The 22,011-nt window shown below is 43.8% G+C and overlaps 1 protein-coding gene and 1 non-coding gene across 3 annotated transcripts in view; one reads left to right on the forward strand and one right to left on the reverse strand.

The window, feature by feature from the left end:
• The window catches only part of ZNF496 (zinc finger protein 496), a 44,855-nt gene that overhangs the window by 17,853 nt on the left and 4,991 nt on the right, over positions 1-22,011 (forward strand). For both annotated transcript variants that reach the window (XM_012752016.3, XM_076009272.1), the window contains 3 exons: positions 15,885-16,017; positions 16,582-16,689; positions 17,774-17,887. In XM_012752016.3, coding sequence (XP_012607470.2) covers positions 15,885-16,017; positions 16,582-16,689; positions 17,774-17,887 — 355 coding nt within the window. The remainder of the gene's footprint in view (positions 1-15,884; positions 16,018-16,581; positions 16,690-17,773; positions 17,888-22,011) is intronic.
• Positions 7,167-7,270, reverse strand: LOC142875348 (small nucleolar RNA U13). Its single transcript, XR_012922729.1, has one exon. It is a non-coding gene; the product is annotated as a small nucleolar RNA U13 (small nucleolar RNA).

The raw sequence follows: 22,011 nt of genomic DNA on the forward strand, positions 1-22,011 counted from the left end.
GCTGACGCCACGGCACTCACTCTAGCCTGGGCAACAAAGCGAGACTCTGTCTCAAAAAAAAAAAAAAAAAAAATAAGCAAGATTTAGAAGGCCAGGGCTGGTGGCTCACGCCTGTAATCCTAGCACTCTGGGAGGCCAAGGTGGGTGGATTACTCAAGGTCAGGAGTTCGAAACCAGCCTGAGCAAGAGCAAGACTCCGTCTCTACTAAAATTAGAAAGAAATTAATTGGCCAACCACAAATACATAGAAAAAATTAGCCGGGCATGGTGGCACATGCCTGTAGTCCCAGCTACTTGGGAGGCAGAGGCAGAAGAATTGCTTGAGCCCAGGAGTTTGAGGTTGCCGTGAACTAGGCTGACGCCACAGCACTCTAGCCTGGGCAAGAGTGAGACTCTGACTCAAAAAAAAAAGCAAGATTTAGAAAGTGAAAGGATATCATTCATTCCCAATCATGTGAGAAGACCTCTGAATGTTGAATGTTCGCATGAACTTCCTTCTGGACTCTTCTCTGCCATTTTGTTTGTGTGCCTCACTAGGATCCGGCTGTAGATAATTTTGTCTTACTTTTATGCTTCTGCCCAATGTGTAAGCATTTTTCCATATGATTCTAAAAGTTCCCCAGGTGTCCTGCTAAGTGGGTGTGTCAGATTCTGTCAGTGATTGGAATATTGTCTATTCACTCACCTGGCCCTCAGAATTGGATTTGTTTCCATTCTGCCATGACCATCTTTGCACACTAAGCTTTGTTTCTATTTTAAGTTTTATGTGTATAGATTCTGAAACACCCAACCAAAGGGAAAAGGAAAAAACAGCCAAATCTCTTATTAATACATACTCCCAGTTTTTTCCAGTTACTCCCAATACAGCCCACCTCACACACGCCCTTCCCTGCAGTGCAGTCTGAGTGCTGGATTCTTTCCTATTTTGTCAACAGTGGCAACTACCATTTTCTCCCCCACTAAGAAAACCAACATCAGGATGGCTGGGTGTGTTGGCTCATGCCTGTAGCACTCTGGGAGGCTGAAGTGGGAGGATCACTTGAGGTCAGGAGATTGAGACCCTGTCTTTACTAAAAAAATAGAAAGAAATTAATTGGCCAACTAAAAATTATGGAAAAAATAATTGCTGGGCATGGTGGCGCATGCTTGTAGTCCCAGCTACTCGGGAGGCTGAGGCAGGAGGATCGCTTGAGCCTAGGAGTTTGAGGTTGCTGTGAGCTAGGCTGACGCCACGGCACGCTAGCCCGGGCAACAGAGTGAGACTCTGTCTCAAAAAAAAAAAGAAAACCAACATCAGGTTGTTTCCCACAAGCCTCTATAAGGAGTTCAGCAGCTTCCTGAAGGCTGTTTTCCATTGTGTGGAACAATGTGGGAAGACAGGCTGTTCCACACTGACCTCTTCCTAGCAACCCCGACACGTAGCGGCCGGTTCAAATGCAGCTTCTCAGGCTCCACCCCACTGACTGAGTCAGAATTTGCATTTTTACTAGATACTCAGATAATTCATATGTACATGCAAGAAGCCCTGTTCCAAAACCTTGATCCAAATTTAGAAGTTTTCAGGTATTCTATTTATTTATTTTTATGTTAAACTTTTTCTTTGGAACTAATTTCAAAGTTGGGGAAGATCATAAGAATAGCACAGAGACTTCCAAATACGCTTCACTTCATTTTCCCCATTCATTCTCTCTCTTCCTTTCTCTTTCTCAGCAACCCGGCCCTATTTTAGTTTTCCCTGAATCCTTAGATAGTTAGATAACAGACATTTTTGCTCCTTTATGCACGCCAAGGGGATTATTTCCTAAACTCAAGGACAATGTCTTACATAACCACAATACCATTATTGCCTTGTGGAAATCTAACACTGAAACGATGATCACCCAGCATCACTGCTTCGCATGTTGTCCTGTCTCTGACATTTCTTCCTCGCGTCTTCCACGTTGGTCATGCTGTCGAAGTGACACTGGTATGTTCTGAAGAGTAGAAGAATGGTTGTGATATAGACTTCCCTCAGGTGAGGTGTGCCTCATGGTGACATTCAGGTCACACATTTTGCAGGAGTACCATGCTGGGTTGTGTGTTACGTTGAGCCGCATCAATGGTCATGTGCCCTGCATGGGTCATGTCAGCTCTGGTCACTGGGATAAGGGCTCTGAAGCGATATTTGACAGTACGCACATGCACAGTCACCAGTATGACTTAAACTGCTTTCTGCATTTTTATTTTTCTATGTTTTAATTTTTATTTGTTTTTTTTTTGTTTTTTGGGGGTTTTTTTTGGTTTTTTTTTGAGACAGAGTCTTACCATGTTACCTGGGCTGGAGTGCAGTGGTGTCAGCCTAGCTCACAGCAACCTCAAACTCCTGGGCTCAAGTGATCCTCCTGCCTCAGCCTCCCGAGTAGCTGGGACTACAGGCATGCGCCACCAAGAAGGGGTCTCGCTCTTGTTCAGGCTGTGCTTGAACTCCTGACCTCAAGCGATCCTCCCACCTCAGCCTTCCAGAGTGCTAGGATTACTGGCATGAGCCACTGTGCCCAGCCTACGTTTTTACTTTTCTAAATCAATTTTTTGAGCCATAATTTGCATGTAATGCACCTATTTTAAGTGTAAAGTTTAGAGAGTTTTTGGTAAGTATATACAGCCATGCAACCATCACTAGTCAAGATATGGGACATCTCCATCACCCAAAGTTCCCATGTATCTTTTTGCAGTAAAGCCATGTTCCTTTTTATCACTATAGATTAGCTTTTCATTTCTTTTTTCTTTAGTTCAAAAGATTAAGGGGGTACAAATGTTTTTGTTAATGGATACCCTTTATAATGCTAAGTCAAGGCTTTCACTGTGCCCATCACTCGAGTAGTGTTCGTTTTACCTGGTAGGTAGGTTTTTACCCTTCTCCTCCTCCCCTGCTCTTCCCTTCTTGATTTCCAATGACTTTTACTTCTGTCTGTGCCCATGTGTGCCCATTGATTGGCTCCCAATTATTGGAGAGTATACATGGTATTTGTTTTTTCATTCTTGAGATATTTTACTTAGTATAATGGTCTCTAGCTCCATCCAAGTTGCTACAAAAAACATTAATTCATCTCTTTTTATGGCTGAGTAGTACTCCATGTGTACACACACACACACCACATTTTGTTAATCCACTCATGAATTGATGGGCACTTAGGTTGATTCCACATCTTTGTGATTAAGAATTGCTCTGCAACAAACATTCAAGTACGGGTATCTTTTTGATAAAATGCTTTCTTTTCCTTTGGGTAGATACCCTGTAGTGGGACTGCTGGATGAAATAGTAAGTCTACATTTATTTCTGTGAGGAATCTCCATACTGTTTTCCATAGGGGTTGTACTAATTTGCAGTCCCAACAGCAGTGTGTAAGCATTTCTTTCTCTCTGCATTCACACCAGCATCTGTGGTTTTTTGACTTTTTAATAATGGCCATTCTGACAGGGGTAAAGTGATATCCCATTGTGTTTATAATTTGCATTTCCCTGATGATTAGTGATGTCAGGCATGTCTTCATATGTCTCTTGGCCTATCTTCTTTTGAAAAACTTGTATTCATGTCTTTTGCCCACTTTTTGGTGGAGTCGTTTGTGGTTTTTCTTGCTGATTTCTCCTTTGTAGATTCTAGATATTAGCCCTTTATTGGATGTATAGTTTGTGAATATTTTCTCCCATCCTGTAGGTTGTCTGTTTACTCTGTTGTTTGTTTCTTCTGCTATGCAGAAGCTGTTTAAATGAATCAAGTCCCAGATATTAGTTTTTCTTGTTCTAGAATTTTATATAAATGGAATCACACAGCATATGGTCTTTTGTGCCAGCTTCTCTTAGACAGCCCAGTGATTGGAGCATCATTCATATTGTATGCATGAATACGTCATTCCTTTTTTTTTTTTTTTGAGACAGAGTCTCACGTTGTTGCCCAGGCTAGAGTGAGTGCCGTGGCGTCAGCCTGGCTCACAGCAACCTCAATCTCCGGGGCTCAGCGATCCTCCTGCCTCAGCCTCCCGAGTAGCTGGGACTACAGGCATGCGCCACCATGCCTGGCTAATTTTTTGTGTATATATTTTTAGTTGGTCAATTAATTTATTTCTATTTTTGGTAGAGACGGGGTCTCGCTCAGGCTGGTTTTGAACTCCTGACCTTGAGCAATCCGCCCGCCTCGGCCTCCCAAAGTGCTAGGATTACAGGCGTGAGCCACCACGCCCGGCCGGTCATTCCTTTTTATTGCCAAGTAGTATTCCATTAAATGACTGATCACAATTGGTTTATTCATTTACTTGTGGTTTTTGTTTATTTATTTGTTTTGGTTTTCTTGTTTTGTTTTGGGTTTTTTTTAGACAGAGTCTCACTTGATTGCCCAGGCTAGAGTGCCGTGTGTGGCATCAGCCTAGCTCATGGAAACCTCAAATTCCTGGGCTCAAGCGATCCTACTGCCTCAGCTTCCTGGGTAGCTGGGACTACAGGCATGCGTCACCATACCTGGCTAATTTTTTCTATATATTTGTAGTTGTCCAGCTAATTTCTTTCTATTTTTAGTAGAGATGGAGTCTAACTCTTACTTAGGCTGGTCTCAAACTCCTGAGCTCAAACAACCTCCCTCCTCAGCCTTCCAGAGTGCTAGGATTACAGGCATGAGCCGCCACACTAGCCCCCATTTACCTGTTGATGAATACTTGGGTCGCTTCCATTTTTGGCTCTTATGAATGAAACTTCTTTGAATATGCATGTATAAGTTTTTGGTGGACATATGTCTTCATTTCTCTTGGGTAATTACCTAGGAGTAAATTGTCATAGGTTAAGTATACGATTGATTATATGAGAAATGGCTAACTCCCTTCTTTAGTAGTTTACCACTTACATTCCTACCAGCAGTAGATTAGAGTTCCAGTTACTCCACATCTATACCAAATTTTAAACTTTGGTCATTAAAATAGATATTTCAGGCCTGGCACAGTGGCTCATGCCTATAATCTCATCATCCTGGGTTGCCAAGGCAGGAGGATAACTTGAAGTCAGGAGTTCAGGACCAGCCTGAGCAAAATCAAGCCCATCTCTACAAAAAACAGAAAAATTATCTGGGTTTGGTGGCACACACCTGTAGTCTAAGCTACTTGGAAGGCTGAGACAGGAGGATCACTTGAGGACAGGAGTTTGCGGTTGCAGTGAGCTATGATAATGCTACTGCACTTTACCCAGGGCACAGAGTGAGACTCTGTCTCAAAAAAATAGCAAAAAAAAAAAAAAAAGTAGATGTCTCATTGTGCATTTAATTTGTATTTCCCTCTTGACTAATTAGGTTGAACATCTTTTCATGTGCTTGTGAGCCATTTACACATCTTGTTTTTTGAAGTGTCCAAATCTTTTCCCTGTTTATATATTAGGTTGCTTATCGTCTTACTATGTTTTAAGAACTCTAAAAATATATTTATGTATATATATGTATATAAAATACACACACACACACATATATACACACACATACATATTTCTGGATAAAAGTCCTTTCTCAGATATATGTCTTATATTTTCTACCAGTCTATGACTTGCCTTTTCATTGTTTGAATAGTGTCTTTTGAGATTAGACGTCTTTAATTTTGATGAAGTCCAATTTAGTGGACTTCAATTTAATTTTGATGAAGTCCAATCAGTGTTTCATGGTTTTGTACTTTTTGTGTCCTAACAAATCTTTGTTTACTTCAAGGCCACAAGGATTTTTCTCCTGTGTTTACACCTTTAGTAAGTTTTACAATTGTAGGTTTTACATTAAGATCTTTGCCTCATTTTAAGTGATTATTTTGTATATGATGTGAGGTGTAGGCGTATTTTTTTTTATGTTGATATTTTGTTCCTTCAGCATTATTCACTGAAAAGATTTTTCTTTCCACCGATCAAATTGCCTTGTCACCCAGATAGAAAATCAGTTGTTCACATACATGTGTACATCTGGACTATACCTGTACTGACTTATGTTTTGATCCTTTATGCCATACCACTATAAATTTATAGCAAGTTTTGCAATGGGATAATATGTGTCCTCTGACTTGATTGTTGTTTTTTAGAATTCTTTTGGCTACTCTAAGTGTTTTGCATGTGCAAATAAATCTTAGAACCAGCTCATCCATTTCTAAAAACTAGCCTCCTGGAGTTTAGTATAGGACTGCATTGAATCCATAGATCAGTGTAGCATGAATTGACGTCTTGATAATATATGGAGTCTTCCAGTCCAGGAATATGTTAAATTCTTCCATTTATTTAGTCCTTCATTGTTCAGCTCAGTTAAATATTTTATAAACATTTTTTAAAGAATTTTATATTTCTGATGCTATTGTAAATGATATGTTTTTTAAAATATCTATATATATCATCATCATCCTGTTGTTTGTCACTAGTATACAGAAATACAATTAGGCCAAGCATGGTGGCTTACATCTATAATCTTAGCACTTTGGAATTGATCTTCCAGGCAGGAGGATCACTTGAGGCCAGGAGTTCGAGACCAGTCTGGGCAATACAGCCAGACTTTGTCTCTAAAAGAAAAAACAATTTATTTTAATTAGCTAGGTATGGTGTCATGTGCTTGTTGTCCTAGCTACTCAGGAGGCTGAGGCAGAAGGATCACTAGAGCCCAAGAGTGTTGGGTATTACAGTGAGCCATGATCATGCCACTGCATTCCAGCCTGGGCTACAGAGCAAGACCCTGTCTCCAAAAAACAATGAAAAAAATTGACCTCTGTATATTTACTTTGTATCCAGCAACCTCCTTAAATTTTCTCATTAGTTACTATAGCTTTCTGAAGTTTCTTGTGATTGGTTTGTGGGAATTTGGGCTTCTTAGGCTAAAGTGGTGTTTAAAGTGTTTCCAGCATGACATTTTTATGATGAAATTTCATGATTTTTTTTTTCTTTTTTTTTTTTTTTATTTCGGCATATTATGGGGGTACAGATATTAAGGTTTCAATAAATGCCCATTTCCCCCCTCCCCCCACAAGTCTGAGTCTCCAGAATGACCATCCCCCAGATGGTGCACATCTCACTCATTATATATGTATATACCCGCCCATGATTTTTTTTTAATCTTCATCAAAGTGATGATTGATATAATGGTGTTTTTTATTTGTTTTTATTTGTTTTTTTTTTTTTTTTTCTGAAGTTCACGTCAGACGGGTAATGTGCCCATGTCGTAACAAGGTTTGAGGGAGGCACATCTCACGCATGCGCGTGAAAACCCAATCATCACGCTTATGAACTACAAAAGGATCATGTTTTTTTTTTTTTTTTTTTTTGAGACAGAGTCTCGCTTTGTTGCCTAGGCTAGAGTGAGTGCCGTGGCGTCAACCTAGCTCACAGCAACCTTAAACCCCTGGGCTCAAGCAATCCTACTGCCTCAGCCTCCCGAGTAGCTGGGACTACAATCATGTGCCACCATGCCCGGCTAATTTTTTCTATGTATATTAGTTGGCCAATTAATTTCTATTTATAGTAAAGATGGAGTCTAGCTCTTGCTCAGGCTGTTTTCAAACTCCTGACTTCGAGCAGTCCGCCCACCTCTGCCTGCCAGAGTGCTAGGATTACAGGTGTGAGCCACCGCGCCCAGCCAATAATGGTACTTTATATGAATTTTTCATATATTAGTGAAAGTGATCTTTTTCTTTTATGTTTTTAGATACCTACTTTCTTGGTCCATTTTCTTTTTCTTTTGGGCTAGAAGGCTTTTCCAGTTTCATTACATGGGCTCTGGGTATACCCTTTGCCTTTCATAAATGATGCACATTTGTTTTCAGCTTGTCATTTATCTTTTAATTTCATTCATGCTGTTTCATTGCTGTATTTATAATTTTTATGTAAAACACCTGCCAGTCATTTTTTTCATATGGTTTCTTTATTTTTATTCCCTGACAGACCTTTTTTAAAAATCTTTTGGTTCTCTAATGTTTTTATGTTAATTATGATTAAGAATAAGACTCTACTTATATTTCTAAATAGTCAATAATTTATATCAGGCACACTGGATAAAAATCATCTTTCTCTTTCCTTGTTTTGTTCTTTCTTGTAAATTAAACTTCTGTTGACAAAATTTTGTTTCTGTACTTTTTCTTCTCTTCTATATCAGTCTATTTGTTCCAAAATCACATTTCTGATTTCAGAGCTCTTTTATCAATTTATTAAATACTTTCTTGATACTGATCCCATTACCAATTTTACTGATTACTTATACCACCATGAATGATTGAAACACATTTAGATTATATTTAACTTTAAAATTGAAATAATGTTATCCTGTCTGTAATAATAGTGAAATATATCCACTATTTAAAACTATAAGCCAATTTAAAAAAATGGCAATAGAAATATAGACAAGGAAAGTAAATGAGCATCTCAAACAAGATGAAACCCAGTTCTCCAATAAACCCATGAAGCGATACTCATCAGAGAAAGAGGGGTTATTATGCTATGGCTGCTGCACACCCAGGGCATCGCCGGAGTCTGAGACACGTGACAACACCCAGTGTTGGCAAAGGTGTTTGGAGACAGGGGTACCAGTGTGCTGCTGTTGGGACTGTACTTGGTACTGCACTTGAAGAATGATGTGGAAATATTTAATATTGATGAGGATGTGTTCCTGGTGGTCTAGTATAATAATTCTCCTACATATATATACTAGAGATGCTTTTATATATGGACAGGTAGACAGGGCAGGTAGACAAGAGAGTTCATTGAACTATTGTTTCTAATAGCAAAATACTGGAAGAAACCTAAACATTATTAATAGAGAATGGGTAAAATCAACTGCACACTTTGAAATCGAACACATTTGTTTACATCAACGAACCAGACTTACATGTATTGACATGAAGTAATCTTAACCATGATGGTGAGTGTAACGCAAGTTTAACATTTCAAAACAAACAAAACAGTTTTTAAAATGTTATTGTGGTATCTTTTCTAGCTGTATTCAGATGTTGTTGAAGTGTAAAAGGCATGCTCTAAATATTAAACACCATGTCCAGAGTGGAGGACAGGGGAGGGACTGGGAGCAGAAGAAGCTCAGAGACAACAGTCCCACTTGTGACACCCATGCCCTGCCAAAGAAAATCTAAGATCACTATATGTCAACAATTTTTAAGTCTTAGTGGTGGTACATGAGTACTTTGTTTCGATTTTTTTTTTTTTTTTTTTTTTTTTTTTGAGACAGGGTTTTGCTATGTCATCTGGGCTAGAGTGCTGTGGCATCGCCATGGCTCACAGCAACCTCAAACTCCTGGGCTCAAGCAATCCTTTTGTCTCAGCCTCCTGAGTAGCTGGGACTATAGGCATGTGGCACCACACCTGGCTAATTTCTCTAATTTTTGTAGAGATGGGGCTCGCTCTTGTTCAGGGTGGTCACCATTTTTAATAATGCACTAAAAATGACTCATGCTCAAAACAAATCTTCAGACACTAGGGAAAAGCATAAAGAAGAGAAGAAACCTCCATGGAATAATGTGTTATATGTCCTTTTACATATGTCTTTGCATTTATCTCTGATTATTTCCTTAGGAAAATTTCCTGCAAATGTGAATTACTGGATCTCAGAGTTTGCTTTTGTTACATGCTCCCAAGTATCGTGTATAAACGTGCAGTCCTCCCAGGTGTGTTTGAGGACCCATTTTCCTGCGTTCTCAACAACATAGCGCAGCATCGTGCATCGTGCTTCCAACCTTTTCTAGTCAAATAGGATTTACATACTCACAAAATAATAGTTGTAGATATATGGAAGACTGTTGAATTTCACTTGTACTCCTGAGAGTTGACATTTAAAGACACAATTTATATTTAGCAAGTTTCTCTCTGTATTTTTCCCAGGTTTTAGTTTAAAGGAAAAAAGTGTGTGTGTGGAGAAGGATGAGTACAAAGGTACCAGAGAACATTCATTAAAAACTTTCCTTCCCAGCCCTGTCCGGATGCCTGGGCCCTGTCACCAGGGAAAGCATGTGGCTGGCAGTAACTGGCAATCTTCCAGAGATTCAGGTGGATGCAAGGACATGTTTAAAAATTATTCTACTTTGGTTTTTTGTTGTTGTTATTTTTCACATAGATATTAATAATATAAAAGTCTTATAAGTTGTATTTTTTCTCAACAAAAATTTTATTTTGGAGTCCTTTCCAATTAATTCTATAAAGGACTTCTGGTATTATATGGATACACCATCATTTTAAAAGTGAAAAAATTGGTTTTTTGACACATTCCCATGGTCCAAGTATATAAAAAAGTCTCCCTGCTCCACCCAACCCCAAAGTCTCAGGTCCCTCCTCAGAAGCAGCTGACCTTCTCGCTTTCTGAGTATGGTGCAGTCTGAACTCTCTTCTCCACAAGGGCTTTTCCTGTTACAACATACCTTGGAAAGAATTTCCCTTCAGTACAGAGATGTCCTCATTCTTTCTAACACATAAGGTCATCCCTTGGTAGTTTACATAATCATTTCTTTTTTTTTTTTTTTTTTTTTTTTTTTTTTTTTTTTTTTTTTTTTTTTTGAGACAGAGTCTCGCTTTGTTGCCCAGGCTAGAGTGAGTGCCGTGGCGTCAGCCTAGCTCACAGCAACCTCAAACTCCTGGGCTCGAGTGATCCTTCTGCCTCAGCCTCCCGGGTAGCTGGGACTACAGGCATGCGCCACCATGCCCGGCTAATTTTTTATATATATATCAGTTGGCCAATTAATTTCTTTCTATTTATAGTAGAGACGGGGTCTCGCTCTTGCTCAGGCTGGTTTCGAACTCCTGACCTTGAGCAATCCGCCCGCCTCGGCCTCCCAAGAGCTAGGATTACAGGCGTGAGCCACAGCGCCCGGCCCATAATCATTTCTTTTGTTGATGGTCATGAAGGTTTTTTTCAGTCTTTTTTTTTATATAGAGAGTCTTACTCTATCACCCTGGGTAGAGTGCAGTGGCATCATCGTAGTTCACTACAACCTCAGACTCCTGGGTCCAAGCGATCCTCTTACTTCAGCCTCCTAAACAGGTGGGACTACAGGCATGCACCACCATGACTGGCTAATTTATATATGTGTGTGTTTTTTTTTTTTGAGACAGAGTCTCACTTTGTTGCCCAGGCTAGAGTGAGTGCCATGGCGTCAGCCTAGCTCACAGCAACCTCAAACTCCTGGGCTCAAGCGATCCTACTGCCTCAGCCTCCTGGGTAGCTGGAACTACAGGCATGCGCCACCATGCCCGGCTAATTTTTTCTATATATTTTTAGTTGACCAATTAATTTCTTTCTATTTTTAGGAGGGACGGGGTCTCGCTCTTGCTCAGGCTGGTTTTGAACTCCTGACCTTGAGCAGTCCGCTCGCATCGGCCTCCCAGAGTGCTAGGATTACAGGCGTGAGCCACCTCGCTGGCCTCATTTTTATATTTTTAATAGAGACAGGGTCTCACTGTTGCTTAAGCTGGTCTTGAACTACTGACTTCAACCAGTCCTCCCACCTTGGCCTCTCAGAGTGCTAGGATTACAGGCATAAGCAACCCCACCTGGCCTATTTCCAATCTTTAACTGTCATAACAAGGCTGCAGTGAAGGAACTTATAGAGACCTCACATTGCACACGTACAAAGTGAACTCTAGAAATGGAATCTCTGCACTGAAGGGTGAGCACAGTGGCAATTTGGTGGACGTTGCCCAGCAGCCCACCATGGGAGTTGCAGGTGTGCAGCCTGAATAGGAAGACCTGTTGGTGGCCATTTCCTTGGCCACCCCATGAGGCATCCACTATCTGGATTCTGCCAAACAAAATAGGTGTGAAGTGGTTCTCAGGGTAGGAATTATGAGGCAGCATAGACCCTGGAGCCTGGCCCCCTCCCCCTAGTGCTATGGTCTGAATGTTTGCATTCCCTCAAAATTCATATGTTGAAATTCTAACCCCCACAGTGATGGTATTAAAAGGTGGGGCTTTCAGAGATGATTAGGTTATGGGGTGGGATGAATGGGATTAGTGCCCTTATAAAAGAGGTCCAAGATTCTGTGAAGAAGAAATTGAATATAAAAGAGAGAGAGAAAGAAAAAAGAGGCCCAAGAGAGCTGCCATTCTCCTTCTGCCCTGTGAGAACATAATGAAATGACAACCACCTATAAAGAAGGAAATGCACCCTCACCAGAAGCGGGACATGCTGGTGCCCTGATTATAGCCTTCCCAGTGTTCCCAGCTCCAGAACTATGCGAAATACATTTCTGTTGTTTATAAGCCACCCAGTCCGTGGTATTTTGTTATAGCACCCCAAATGGACTAAGAAACTTGGTACCAAGAAGTGGAAGTGCTGCTATAACAAATACCTACAAATGTGGAGACAGCTTTGGAACTGGATAATGGGAAGAGTTTTGAAGTGCAGGCTAGAAAAAGCCTGCATTGCTGTGAACAGACTTTTGCTTGTTTGTTTCCTCGTTGTGAGGCTGAAGTGCAATGGTGAGATCACAACTCACTACAACCTCTGACTCCCATGCTCAAGCAATCCTCCTGGCTCAGCCTCTGGAGTAGCTGGGACTACAGGTGTACATCACCACACCTGGCTAATTTTTCAGTTTTTTGTAGAGACAAAGTGTTGCTATGTTGTTCAGGCTGGTCTTGAACTCCTGGCCTCATGTGATCCTCCTGCCTTGTCCTCCCAAAGTGGTAGGATTACAGGTGTGAGCCTCTGCACCCAGCCTAACAGACTGTTAAGGGCAATTCTTGTGAGAGTTCAGAGAGAAAGGAGATCTGTAGAGAAAGTCTCAGGCTTCTTAAAGAATACCGAAGTGGTTGTGAACAGAATGTAGGTAAAAATATGAACCATAAAGGCTATTCTGATGAGGTCTCAGGTAGAAACAAGAAACATGTTGTTGGCATCTAGAGGAATGGCCGTTCTTGTTATACATTGGCAAAGAACTTGGCTGAATTGTGTTTATGCCCTAGTGTTTGAGGAAGGTAGAACTTGCAAGCAGTGAAATTGGATATTTGGCTATGGAAATATCCAAGCAAGTTTGCAGCTTGTAAAATGTGAAAAGAGAGAAATGATTTAAAGATGAAATTGTCTTCGAAACCAGCCTGAGCAAGAGCGAGACCCCGTCTCTACTATAAATAGAAAGAAATTGGCCAACTAATATATATAGAAAAAATTAGCCGGGCATGGTGGCGCATGCCTGTAGTCCCAGCTACTCGGGAGGCTGAGGCAGGAGGATCGCTTGAGCCCAGGAGTCTGAGGTTGCTGTGAGCTAGGCTGATGCCACGGCACTCACTCTAGCCTAGGCAACAAAGCGAGACTCTGTCTCAAAAAAAAAAAAAAAAGATGGAATTGTCCCCCAAAAGGGAAGCACAACTTAAAGATCTGGAACTGTGTCTATGTTAAAAAGGTTGAGAGAGCCTGTTGAGGAACGAACATAAGAGGTGAAGCGGAATGATCATCTGATTAGGAAATCGAAACTGAGGCTAGGAGCTACTGTCTAAGACAAGTACTCCCAAGACAATTCAGAAATCATCAAGACTGTTCCTCCCATCACAGGTCTAGAGTGCAAGATCTCCAGCAAGCATGGGGCCACAGCCAAGGGTCCCCTTTCAGCCACCCCTGCACCCCCAGACTGGTATAGTCATCAGTGCAATTCCAGCCCAAGGGAGCCTTGGACCTCTGAAAGAGGCACAGAGGTGGGGCCACCATGCAGAACCACCTAAAGTATGGGGACACCCAAAGCCAGGAGCAGAGCCACCCAACTCCTGTTCCACCTGGAAGGTGGGACCTCTGACACAGAAGGCCCGGAGGGCAGAGCTTTAGGCCGAAGAGGATTATCCTTAAGTCTTAGGGTTTAATGGTTGCCCTGTAGGTGTCAGGCTTACTTAAGACCTGTTTTCTATTTCTCCCTTTTGAAATGGGAAGGTTTACTATCCTATGCCTGTGCCACCATTGTGTGTTGGAAGAACATATAAACCAGAATTCAAAATAATAGTCACAGGCCGGGCATGGTGGCTCACACCTGTAATCCTAGCACTCTGGGAGGCCGAGGCAGGCAGATTGCTCAAGGTCAGGAGTTCAAAACCAGCCTGAGCGAGACCCCATATCTACTATAAAAATAGAAAGAAATTAATTGGCCAACTAATATATATATATATATACACACATATATATATAAAAAATTAGCCGGGCCTGGTGGCACATGCCTGTAGTCCCAGCTACTCGGGAGGCTGAGGCAGCAGGATCACTTGAGCCCAGGAGTTTGAGGTTGCTGTGAGCTAGGCTGACGCCATGGCACTCACTCTAGCCTGGGCAACAAAGTGAGACTCTGTCTCAAAAAATAATAATAATAATAGTCACTATAGACGTAAAGAGATCAAAGTTAGTTTTATTCTGAGCCAAGTGTGAGGATTAAAACCCAGAGACTTAGACTCAGCGCAAACTGAGAATGCATCCCGGAGCAGGCTGGGTGAGGCTCAGCAATTTTACCTTCTGTTCATAGAAAGAGAGAAGGGGAGAGTGAAGCAGAGGTGACATTCTTACAATTCTGATTGGCGCTAAATGACTTTATACATAAGACAAAGCAAATATGTGGCTAACCTATATAGGGTAAAACATTAACTAGTATGTAGGCATCTTAAGGTCTGGAGAGGGATGATTAATTCCGTCCTGCCTTAGTGCTTCCTCTGATAGGCAAAATTGTAATCAGTCAAGTCAGTGAAATATTTGACAAATCCCAGCCTTGCAAGTGAGAGCTCGACTTCTGTTAATAGGCCTCGTTTTTATTACCCTAAGTCCAAACTGTCGCCATCTCAGGCCACTTCAGAAAATTTTTCTTTTATGTTTTCCTTTTTGTGACCAATTTCACAAGTTCACAGCTACAGAGCAGTTTGTCTTAGCCAGACTCATACCTTGAGTCTCACCCATATCTGATTCAGATAATACTTTGATGAGACATTAGACTTAAGACTTTTGAGTTGATGCTGGGATGAGTTAAAACTTTTTTGGCTCTTGGGATGGAATAGATGTGTTTTACATGGAAGAAGGATATGAATTTGGGGGTGGCTAAAGGTAGGATGATATGGGCTGAATGTTTTTGTCTCCCCAAAAATTCATATGTTGAAATCCTAAGCGCCAGTGTGCTGGTATTAGGAGGTAGGATCTTTGGGAAATCATTAGGTCTTTTAAAAAAAAATTTTTTTTTTTTGAGACAGTCTCACTTTGTTGCCCAGGCTAGAGTGAGTGCCGTGGCGTCAGCCTAGCTCACAGCAACCTCAAACTCCTGGGCTCAAGCAATCCTCCTGCCTCAGCCTCCTTGAGTAGCTGGGACTACAGGCATATGCCACCATGCCCGGCTTATTTTTTCTTTATATATTACTTGGCCAATTAATTTATTTCTATTTATAGTAGAGACGGGGTCTCACTCTTGCTCAGGCTGGTTTCAAACTCCTGACCTTGAGCAATCCGCCCTCCTCGGCCTCCCAGAGAGCTAGGATTACAGGCGTGAGCCACCATGCCCGGCCTAAAAAAATTTATTTAAATTATTTATTTGCTTTTCATTTCAGCATGTTGTGGGAGTACAAATGTTTAGGTTTCTGTATTGCCTTTGCCCCACTCAGTGATTAGGTCTCATGGGCAGAGCCCTCATGATGGAATTAGTGTGCTTATAAAGAGGCCCCAGAAAGCTCCCTGGCCCCTTCTACCACATGAGGACATAATGAAAAGACAGTTGTCTTTGAGCCAAGAAGCAGGCTCTCACCAAACACCCAATCTGCCTTGATCTTGGACTTCCAGCCTCCAGAACTGTGAGAAATAAATTTCTGCTGTTTATAAGCCACCCAGTCTGTGCTGTGTGTAGCAGCCTGAATAGACTAGCACTGCCTCGCCCTTGCACTGAGCACCCGTCTTCTCCTGTGCTTTCAGAATCGGGCTTCTCCATTCAAGGACATGATCTTGTGCTTCTCTGAAGAGGACTGGTCCCTCCTAGACCCTGCCCAGACTGGCTTCTATGGAGAGTTCATCATTGAAGAGGACTGCAGAGTCTCAGTGCCTCCGAGTAAGACTTACCCTCCCCACCCCCAACCAGGGAACTTGGGGTTCTCACTCTGAGCAAGAGTCAACCTCTTGCCATAAGATCAGGGAACTGGGGCCTGGCGCGGTGGCTCACACCTGTAATCCCAACACCCTTGGAAGCTGAGGCAGGAGGATCACTTGAGCTCAGGAGTTTGGGACCAGCCTAAGCAAGAGCAAGACCTGTCTCTACTAAAAATAGGGGGAAAAAATCAGGGAACTTGGAGCTACATCAGATCCCTCTGCTCACCCCATCGTTGGTGGGAGGTCCTCTGCACATAGCAGCCCTGTGGGCAGCTCGTCCAGTTGACCGTGATTTGCCGTCTTACCACATGTGGATCGGGCTCACCTGGCTGTTTGTCACACAGAACCAGATATAACATGCGTTCGCTTTTCTCCTATATTTGTCTTATCCTCTCTTTTAACTTCCACTTTACACGTGACAGGCCATGACCTGTTGGCATCCCTCCACCTTCTCTCTTTTGGGCCTGCTCTGGGTGCTGGCAGGAGCAGATCACTGATAAACATATTTTACCGTTTTTGTGAACAGATGACCCAGCTGCCCCGCCAGATCTCTCCCAGGGAGAGGAGAATGAGCCACGGGTTTCAGAGTTGCAGGACCTTCTGGGGAAAGAAGCGCCCCAGGCCTCCTACTTGGGTGAGTAGTGATTCCAGAACTGGGTGGAAGAATGGGGGAAAGATTGCTGCCAGCCAGAGAGGCAGGTCTATTCCCTGGCCTCTCTCTGCAGCCCCCAGGTGCCTCCCCCCCGTCCCCCTAGCTGCTTTTTGTCTTTGTCTTGCATGTCTTGCCTTGTCCCTGACTTCTCTCAGAAAGATTCAGGAAGATCTTAGTTTTGCCAGGCGTGGGGATTGTGCCCCCTCTACCGGGGACTAGGAAATAATAGGGATTTCTTTCTCCTCTGCTATAAGTAACACCTGGTTTGTGCTAATGATCTAGTGACTCCTCTAAGAGTCAGACACCCAGGACAAGCCTGGGTGGAGAGGAAGTGTCTCAGCCCGGCACTGAGCACAGTCCCTTCAGGTGCCTCACCTGTCAGTCCTCCACCCAGCCTTATACAGGGCTGCATGAGGACACGGAAGCATGGGGGGTGCTGGGGCTCAGCAGTGGCAGTTCCCAGTCCTCTTCCAGGCTTTCTGTGTCAACAGAACTTGTAACCTCCATGCCTTGGTGCTTTGAAGCATCTGCTCCTTCAGGGGAAAATAGCTGTGTACAGAATTGGCAGCAGCCCGCACCTCCTTCCCCTTTGGGAGCTGGAGCTGGCACGGAGCAGACGAGGTCCTGGTGCACCATACGCAGCAGGAACAAGAACCCAGAAGCCTCAGTGGGGCGTGGTAGCTTCCGTCCCATCTCTGCCCCATAGGGTCTGCACAGGCACACTGTGGAGCATCTGCCTGTAGTGGCATCTGAAAAACCTGCCACAGTCAGTGGAAGTAGCCTCTGGCTTGGGGCAGTCATGTGTCTCTGGCCACAGAGTTAGATGGAGCAGAACCAGGATCTGAATCGATCTGTCTAGCTTCAGAACCCGAGTTCATGGACCTGGCCCGTTTTGCCTTCGAGTTCACACTCCGCAAACACTTATTAAGTGCCCACCCTGTGCCAGGCCCCAGGAGAAAGCTCAAGACCACCCTGGGATCACAACCTGGCATCCCTTCAGATATCTCCCCCAGATAGCGCTGTCGGTGCAAGACAAATCAACGTTTCTGTTTTCTCCTCTGGACAGACTTTCCAAGTCTCCAGCCCTTCCAGGTGGAAGAAAGAAGGAAACAAGACGAGCTGCAGGTGCCAGAGTTCCAGACCTGCCAGCAGACGTTGCTGGCTCAAAGCACCTGCCCAGGTAAGGAAGGGTCTGGGGCGTGTGGGGCCGTGTGTGCCTGTGTGGACACTCACAGGCGGTGTGTCTGCGTGGTGGGGGAGGGGTGGTGCTGTGTGGCCCCACGTGCAGCACAGTGCACGTGGGGCAGGGTGGTGTGTGTCTGTGGTGTGCAGGGTGTGCGCGTAGTGGCAGTGGTGGGGCAGGGTGTGTGCGTAGTGGCAGTGGTGGGGCAGGGTGTGTGCGTAGTGGCAGTGGTGGGGCAGGGTACATTTAGGAGCTAAACTCAGAGATCCCCGCTGACCCTGCCTGTGACATTATCAACTATTGCTCTGGTTCTATTGTGCTGGGGTCTTTCTCCAGCTGACTCCCAATCCCACATTCTCCCTCCTTGCCTTCCTGGGTGGGCTGAGGCAGCACTATTGTAGAGAGTGCATTTCTTCCCCGAGCATGGATGGCCAGAATCCTGCAACAGAGTCCTGGAATTAAACAGCAGGTTTCTGGAATGCCAGAGCTGCAAGGAACTTCTGGAAAGTGTGTGTTCCATTACTGCCCTCAGGGAAATAGCCACAGTATCGTCGTTGAGTCATCTTGGTAAAAGTCACCACCTCCAGAGGCAAAGACTATAAATTGTTGCTGTTTATAACATCCTCAGTTTCAGGCATTCTTCTAAATACCAAACCCAACTCTCTGATTCTTACTTGAACCCACTGTGTCATTGTGGTTTTCTGCAGCTATGGAGACTGACTTACACACATTATCTCTTTTACCTGTGATGCTTTTGAAGATAAGATTTGTGTCATTTTTACCTAGCTCCGTGCAGGGCATGTACCCATTTGTGCTCAGCCCACTGTTGTGTACAAAGGGGCTTTTACGGTGCGGTAGATCTGAAAGGATGAGACCCCTCCCCACAAGCATGGATGTCCACCCCTGGTTTTCTAAAGAGCCTGAGAGGCCCACTCTCCGTTGGATGCAGGCTTACTGTTTGCAGTGCATTTGGAATCTTCTCTAGCCTCTCTCTGCTTGTGGCATGTCCCTCAGCCCTGTCCGAGTACTTTCAGAAGGTCGATGGATGTCATTAACACAGGGGGGTTTCAACTCCGTTCTCCTGTTACTGAGCCCTGACACAGGATCTGCTCCAGTGGCGGGAAGCCAAGGTTGCTACCTGAGAAGGGGCAGAGATGATAGATTTCAAAGAGCAGGCACCATTTTTACTTGGCAGCTCCTGCCAGCTCACCCTCCGAAGGCCTGTCCTGCCAGCCCATGCCCGGCGCTAGCCAGCGAGCGTCTGCCTCTCCCTATCCACGTTCACACAGGACTCGCCCAAACTGCTCAGTTTGTGCCGATCAGATGAAAACGTTACTGTGTCTGCCACTGAGGCGGAATATTTATTTTTTGTTTATTGTGTTTTCTCTGTGAATTGCCTATTTAATATTCATTTGTCCTTTTTTTCTCTTTTGCATTTTTCCACTCACATTTTTTGGGGGGGGGTGTTTTTGTTTTTCTTTTTTTTTAAAGCCAATCAAATTTAGCAATGAGGGGTTCTATAAGTTCTGATAACCCACTGCCGTGGGACCAGCCCCCAGCCACATGGTGAAGCTCTCTTTATGCCCCGAGCTCTGCACCAGCACAAAGTGCTGCCTGATTGTGTGCATCGTGTCCTCACGGCACCTTCTGACACGGGTGCCGCGACGGCACCTCTCAGCAGCTGGGCACCGAGGCCCCAAAAGCTGAAGTCACTCGCCCGGCTCCAGTGCTCACAGTGCACACAGGCCATGGGTGGCGGGCAAGGGTCCAGACTCAGTCTGCCAGGCTCCACACCACGTCTTTACTGCATGTGACCGAACCATACTTGGCTTTTTCTGTGGATTCATGGAAACTGAAAATCATGGGTGTGAATCTGTTTCCTCTTATGTCTTTACACGTAGTTTCTCCGATTTTTAAAAACTTTATGGCCGGGCGCGGTGGCTCACGCCTGTAATCCTAGCACTCTGGGAGGCCGAGGCAGGCGGATTGCTTGAGGTCAGGAGTTCGAAACCACCCTGAGCAAGAGCGAGACCCCATCTCTACTATAAATAGAAATAAAATTAATTGGCCAACTAATATATATAGGAAAAAAAAAAATTAGCCGGGCATGGTGGCGCATGCCTGTAGTCCCAGCTACTCGGGAGGCTGAGGCAGAAGGATTGCTTGAGCCCAGGAGTTTGAGGTTGCTGTGAGCTAGGCTGACACCACAGCACTCACTCTAGCCTGGGCAACAAAGCGAGACTCTGTCTCAAAAAAAAAAAAAAAAAAAACTTTATGTGTCTTGCTCTTGTAGCATATAAAAGTGGTTTTTTTATATTTTTAAAATGTAAATACATTTATTCATCATCTTTTTGGTTTTATGTCTTGCTTATGAAAGCCTCCCCATCCTAACTTTATAAGACTATTCTATGCTTTTTTTAATAATGCCTTTATTATTTTGGTTTTTCACATCTAGCTTCCTATCCTTCCTGCTTTTTTCTCTACCCCTCCAGCTCACAGGAAACCATTTATCTCCAGCCCACAGACTGCCCTTCTTGAGGTGTCAGCTACGGCCTAGGCACAGGCCTTTACCACTCCACCCACTACAGACTAGCCCACCCCGCCCCGTGGGCACTCACAGCAGCCTGGCTGCCTGCTACCCTGTGGCCACAGGCTCTGGCCCTCCACCCACATTGGGCTCAGTTCTTCTGAAATCTTGGGCAACTTCATTTCTCTGCTTTAAATTTCTTATCTGTAAAACAAAGATAATGGTTATAGCTGCCTTGTAGAGTTACTATAAAAAATTAAGTGATTTAATATGTTTTGGCATTTGGATCAATAACTCTTTCCTGTCTTTCCTAACATTATCCTGACAGTCAATTTGGTAACACCCCACCCAATTCCAAAATGGAGAAACTGGAGAGAAGAAAGGGTGATGGGTCCCAAGCAAGTCTAGAACCTACGGCAGGGCAAATTCCCTTGGAAGAACAGTCTTCGGCTCAGTTTTGTCCTCCAGGTTACCACCTTCCAGGCCCACCAGGGTGGCAGCCCTGACTTTGGAAGTCAGAAGGTGATGCCTCCACCCCCTGGCCTGTGCCCCCTTGACCGGTGATGGCAATGGCAGCCCTGAAACCCCTGAGCTGCCTTTGGGATCATTCTTCCTTTTTCTCAAAGGATAATACGTGTTCGCAGCCAGATAGCTCCACTGGCCCGTTCTGTGAAATCCCGGAAGTCCAACAGCATTCCTTCATTTCATTCCATCTCTGTTCCCTTCAGTCCAAGTTGGCAGTGCTTCTGCTAGTATAAAATTCTCAAAACCTTGCCCTCCTGTGCAGTTCACGGGAGCCAAGCCATCAGACTGGAGTCTTCCCTAGATTGTTCCTGGATAACCCTGTCTGTATTCCTGCCTGCTCCTGAGATGGTTGATTGGATCCGTGAGTTGTACACATTATCTCTTCAGCAAATGATTTTCCAGTCATGCTCTTGGTGTTCTTTCCAGAATACACTTTGTTTCTGCAATATGGAGAAGCTGAGAATTTTCCAAATCTTGATGTCCTGGTTCTTTTTTACATAAGATTTCCTTATTTATCTCTCTCCTATTATATTTTACTATAAGCAGCAAGGAGAAACTAGGCAATGCCTCAGCACTTTGTTTAGAAAACTCCTCAGCTAGATATGCAAATTCATTACTTACAATTTCTGCTTTCCATAAAACACCAGAATACAGTTTGGCCAAGTTCTTTGCCACTTTATAACAAAGATCTCCTTTCTTCCAGTGTCCAATAACATATTCCTCATTTCTGCCTGAGCTCTCACCAGACATACCTTTTTTTTTTTTTTTTTGAGACAGAGTCTCACTTTGTTGCCAAGGCTAGAGTGAGTGCTGTGGCGTCAGCCTAGCTCACAGCAGCCTCAAACTCCTGGGCTCAAGCAATCCTCCTGCCTCAGCCTCCCGAGTAGCTGGGACTACAGGCATGCGCCACCATGCCCGGCTAATTTTTTCTATATATATTAGTTAGCCAATTAATTTCTTTCTATTTATAATAGAGACGGGGGTCTCGCTCTTGCTCAGGCTGGTTTCGAACTCCTGACCTCGAGCAATCTGCCCGACTCAGTCTTCAAGAGTGCTAGGATTACAGGCA

Source organism: Microcebus murinus, chromosome 13 (assembly GCF_040939455.1).
Source record: "Microcebus murinus isolate Inina chromosome 13, M.murinus_Inina_mat1.0, whole genome shotgun sequence".
Lineage (NCBI taxonomy): Eukaryota > Metazoa > Chordata > Mammalia > Primates > Cheirogaleidae > Microcebus > Microcebus murinus.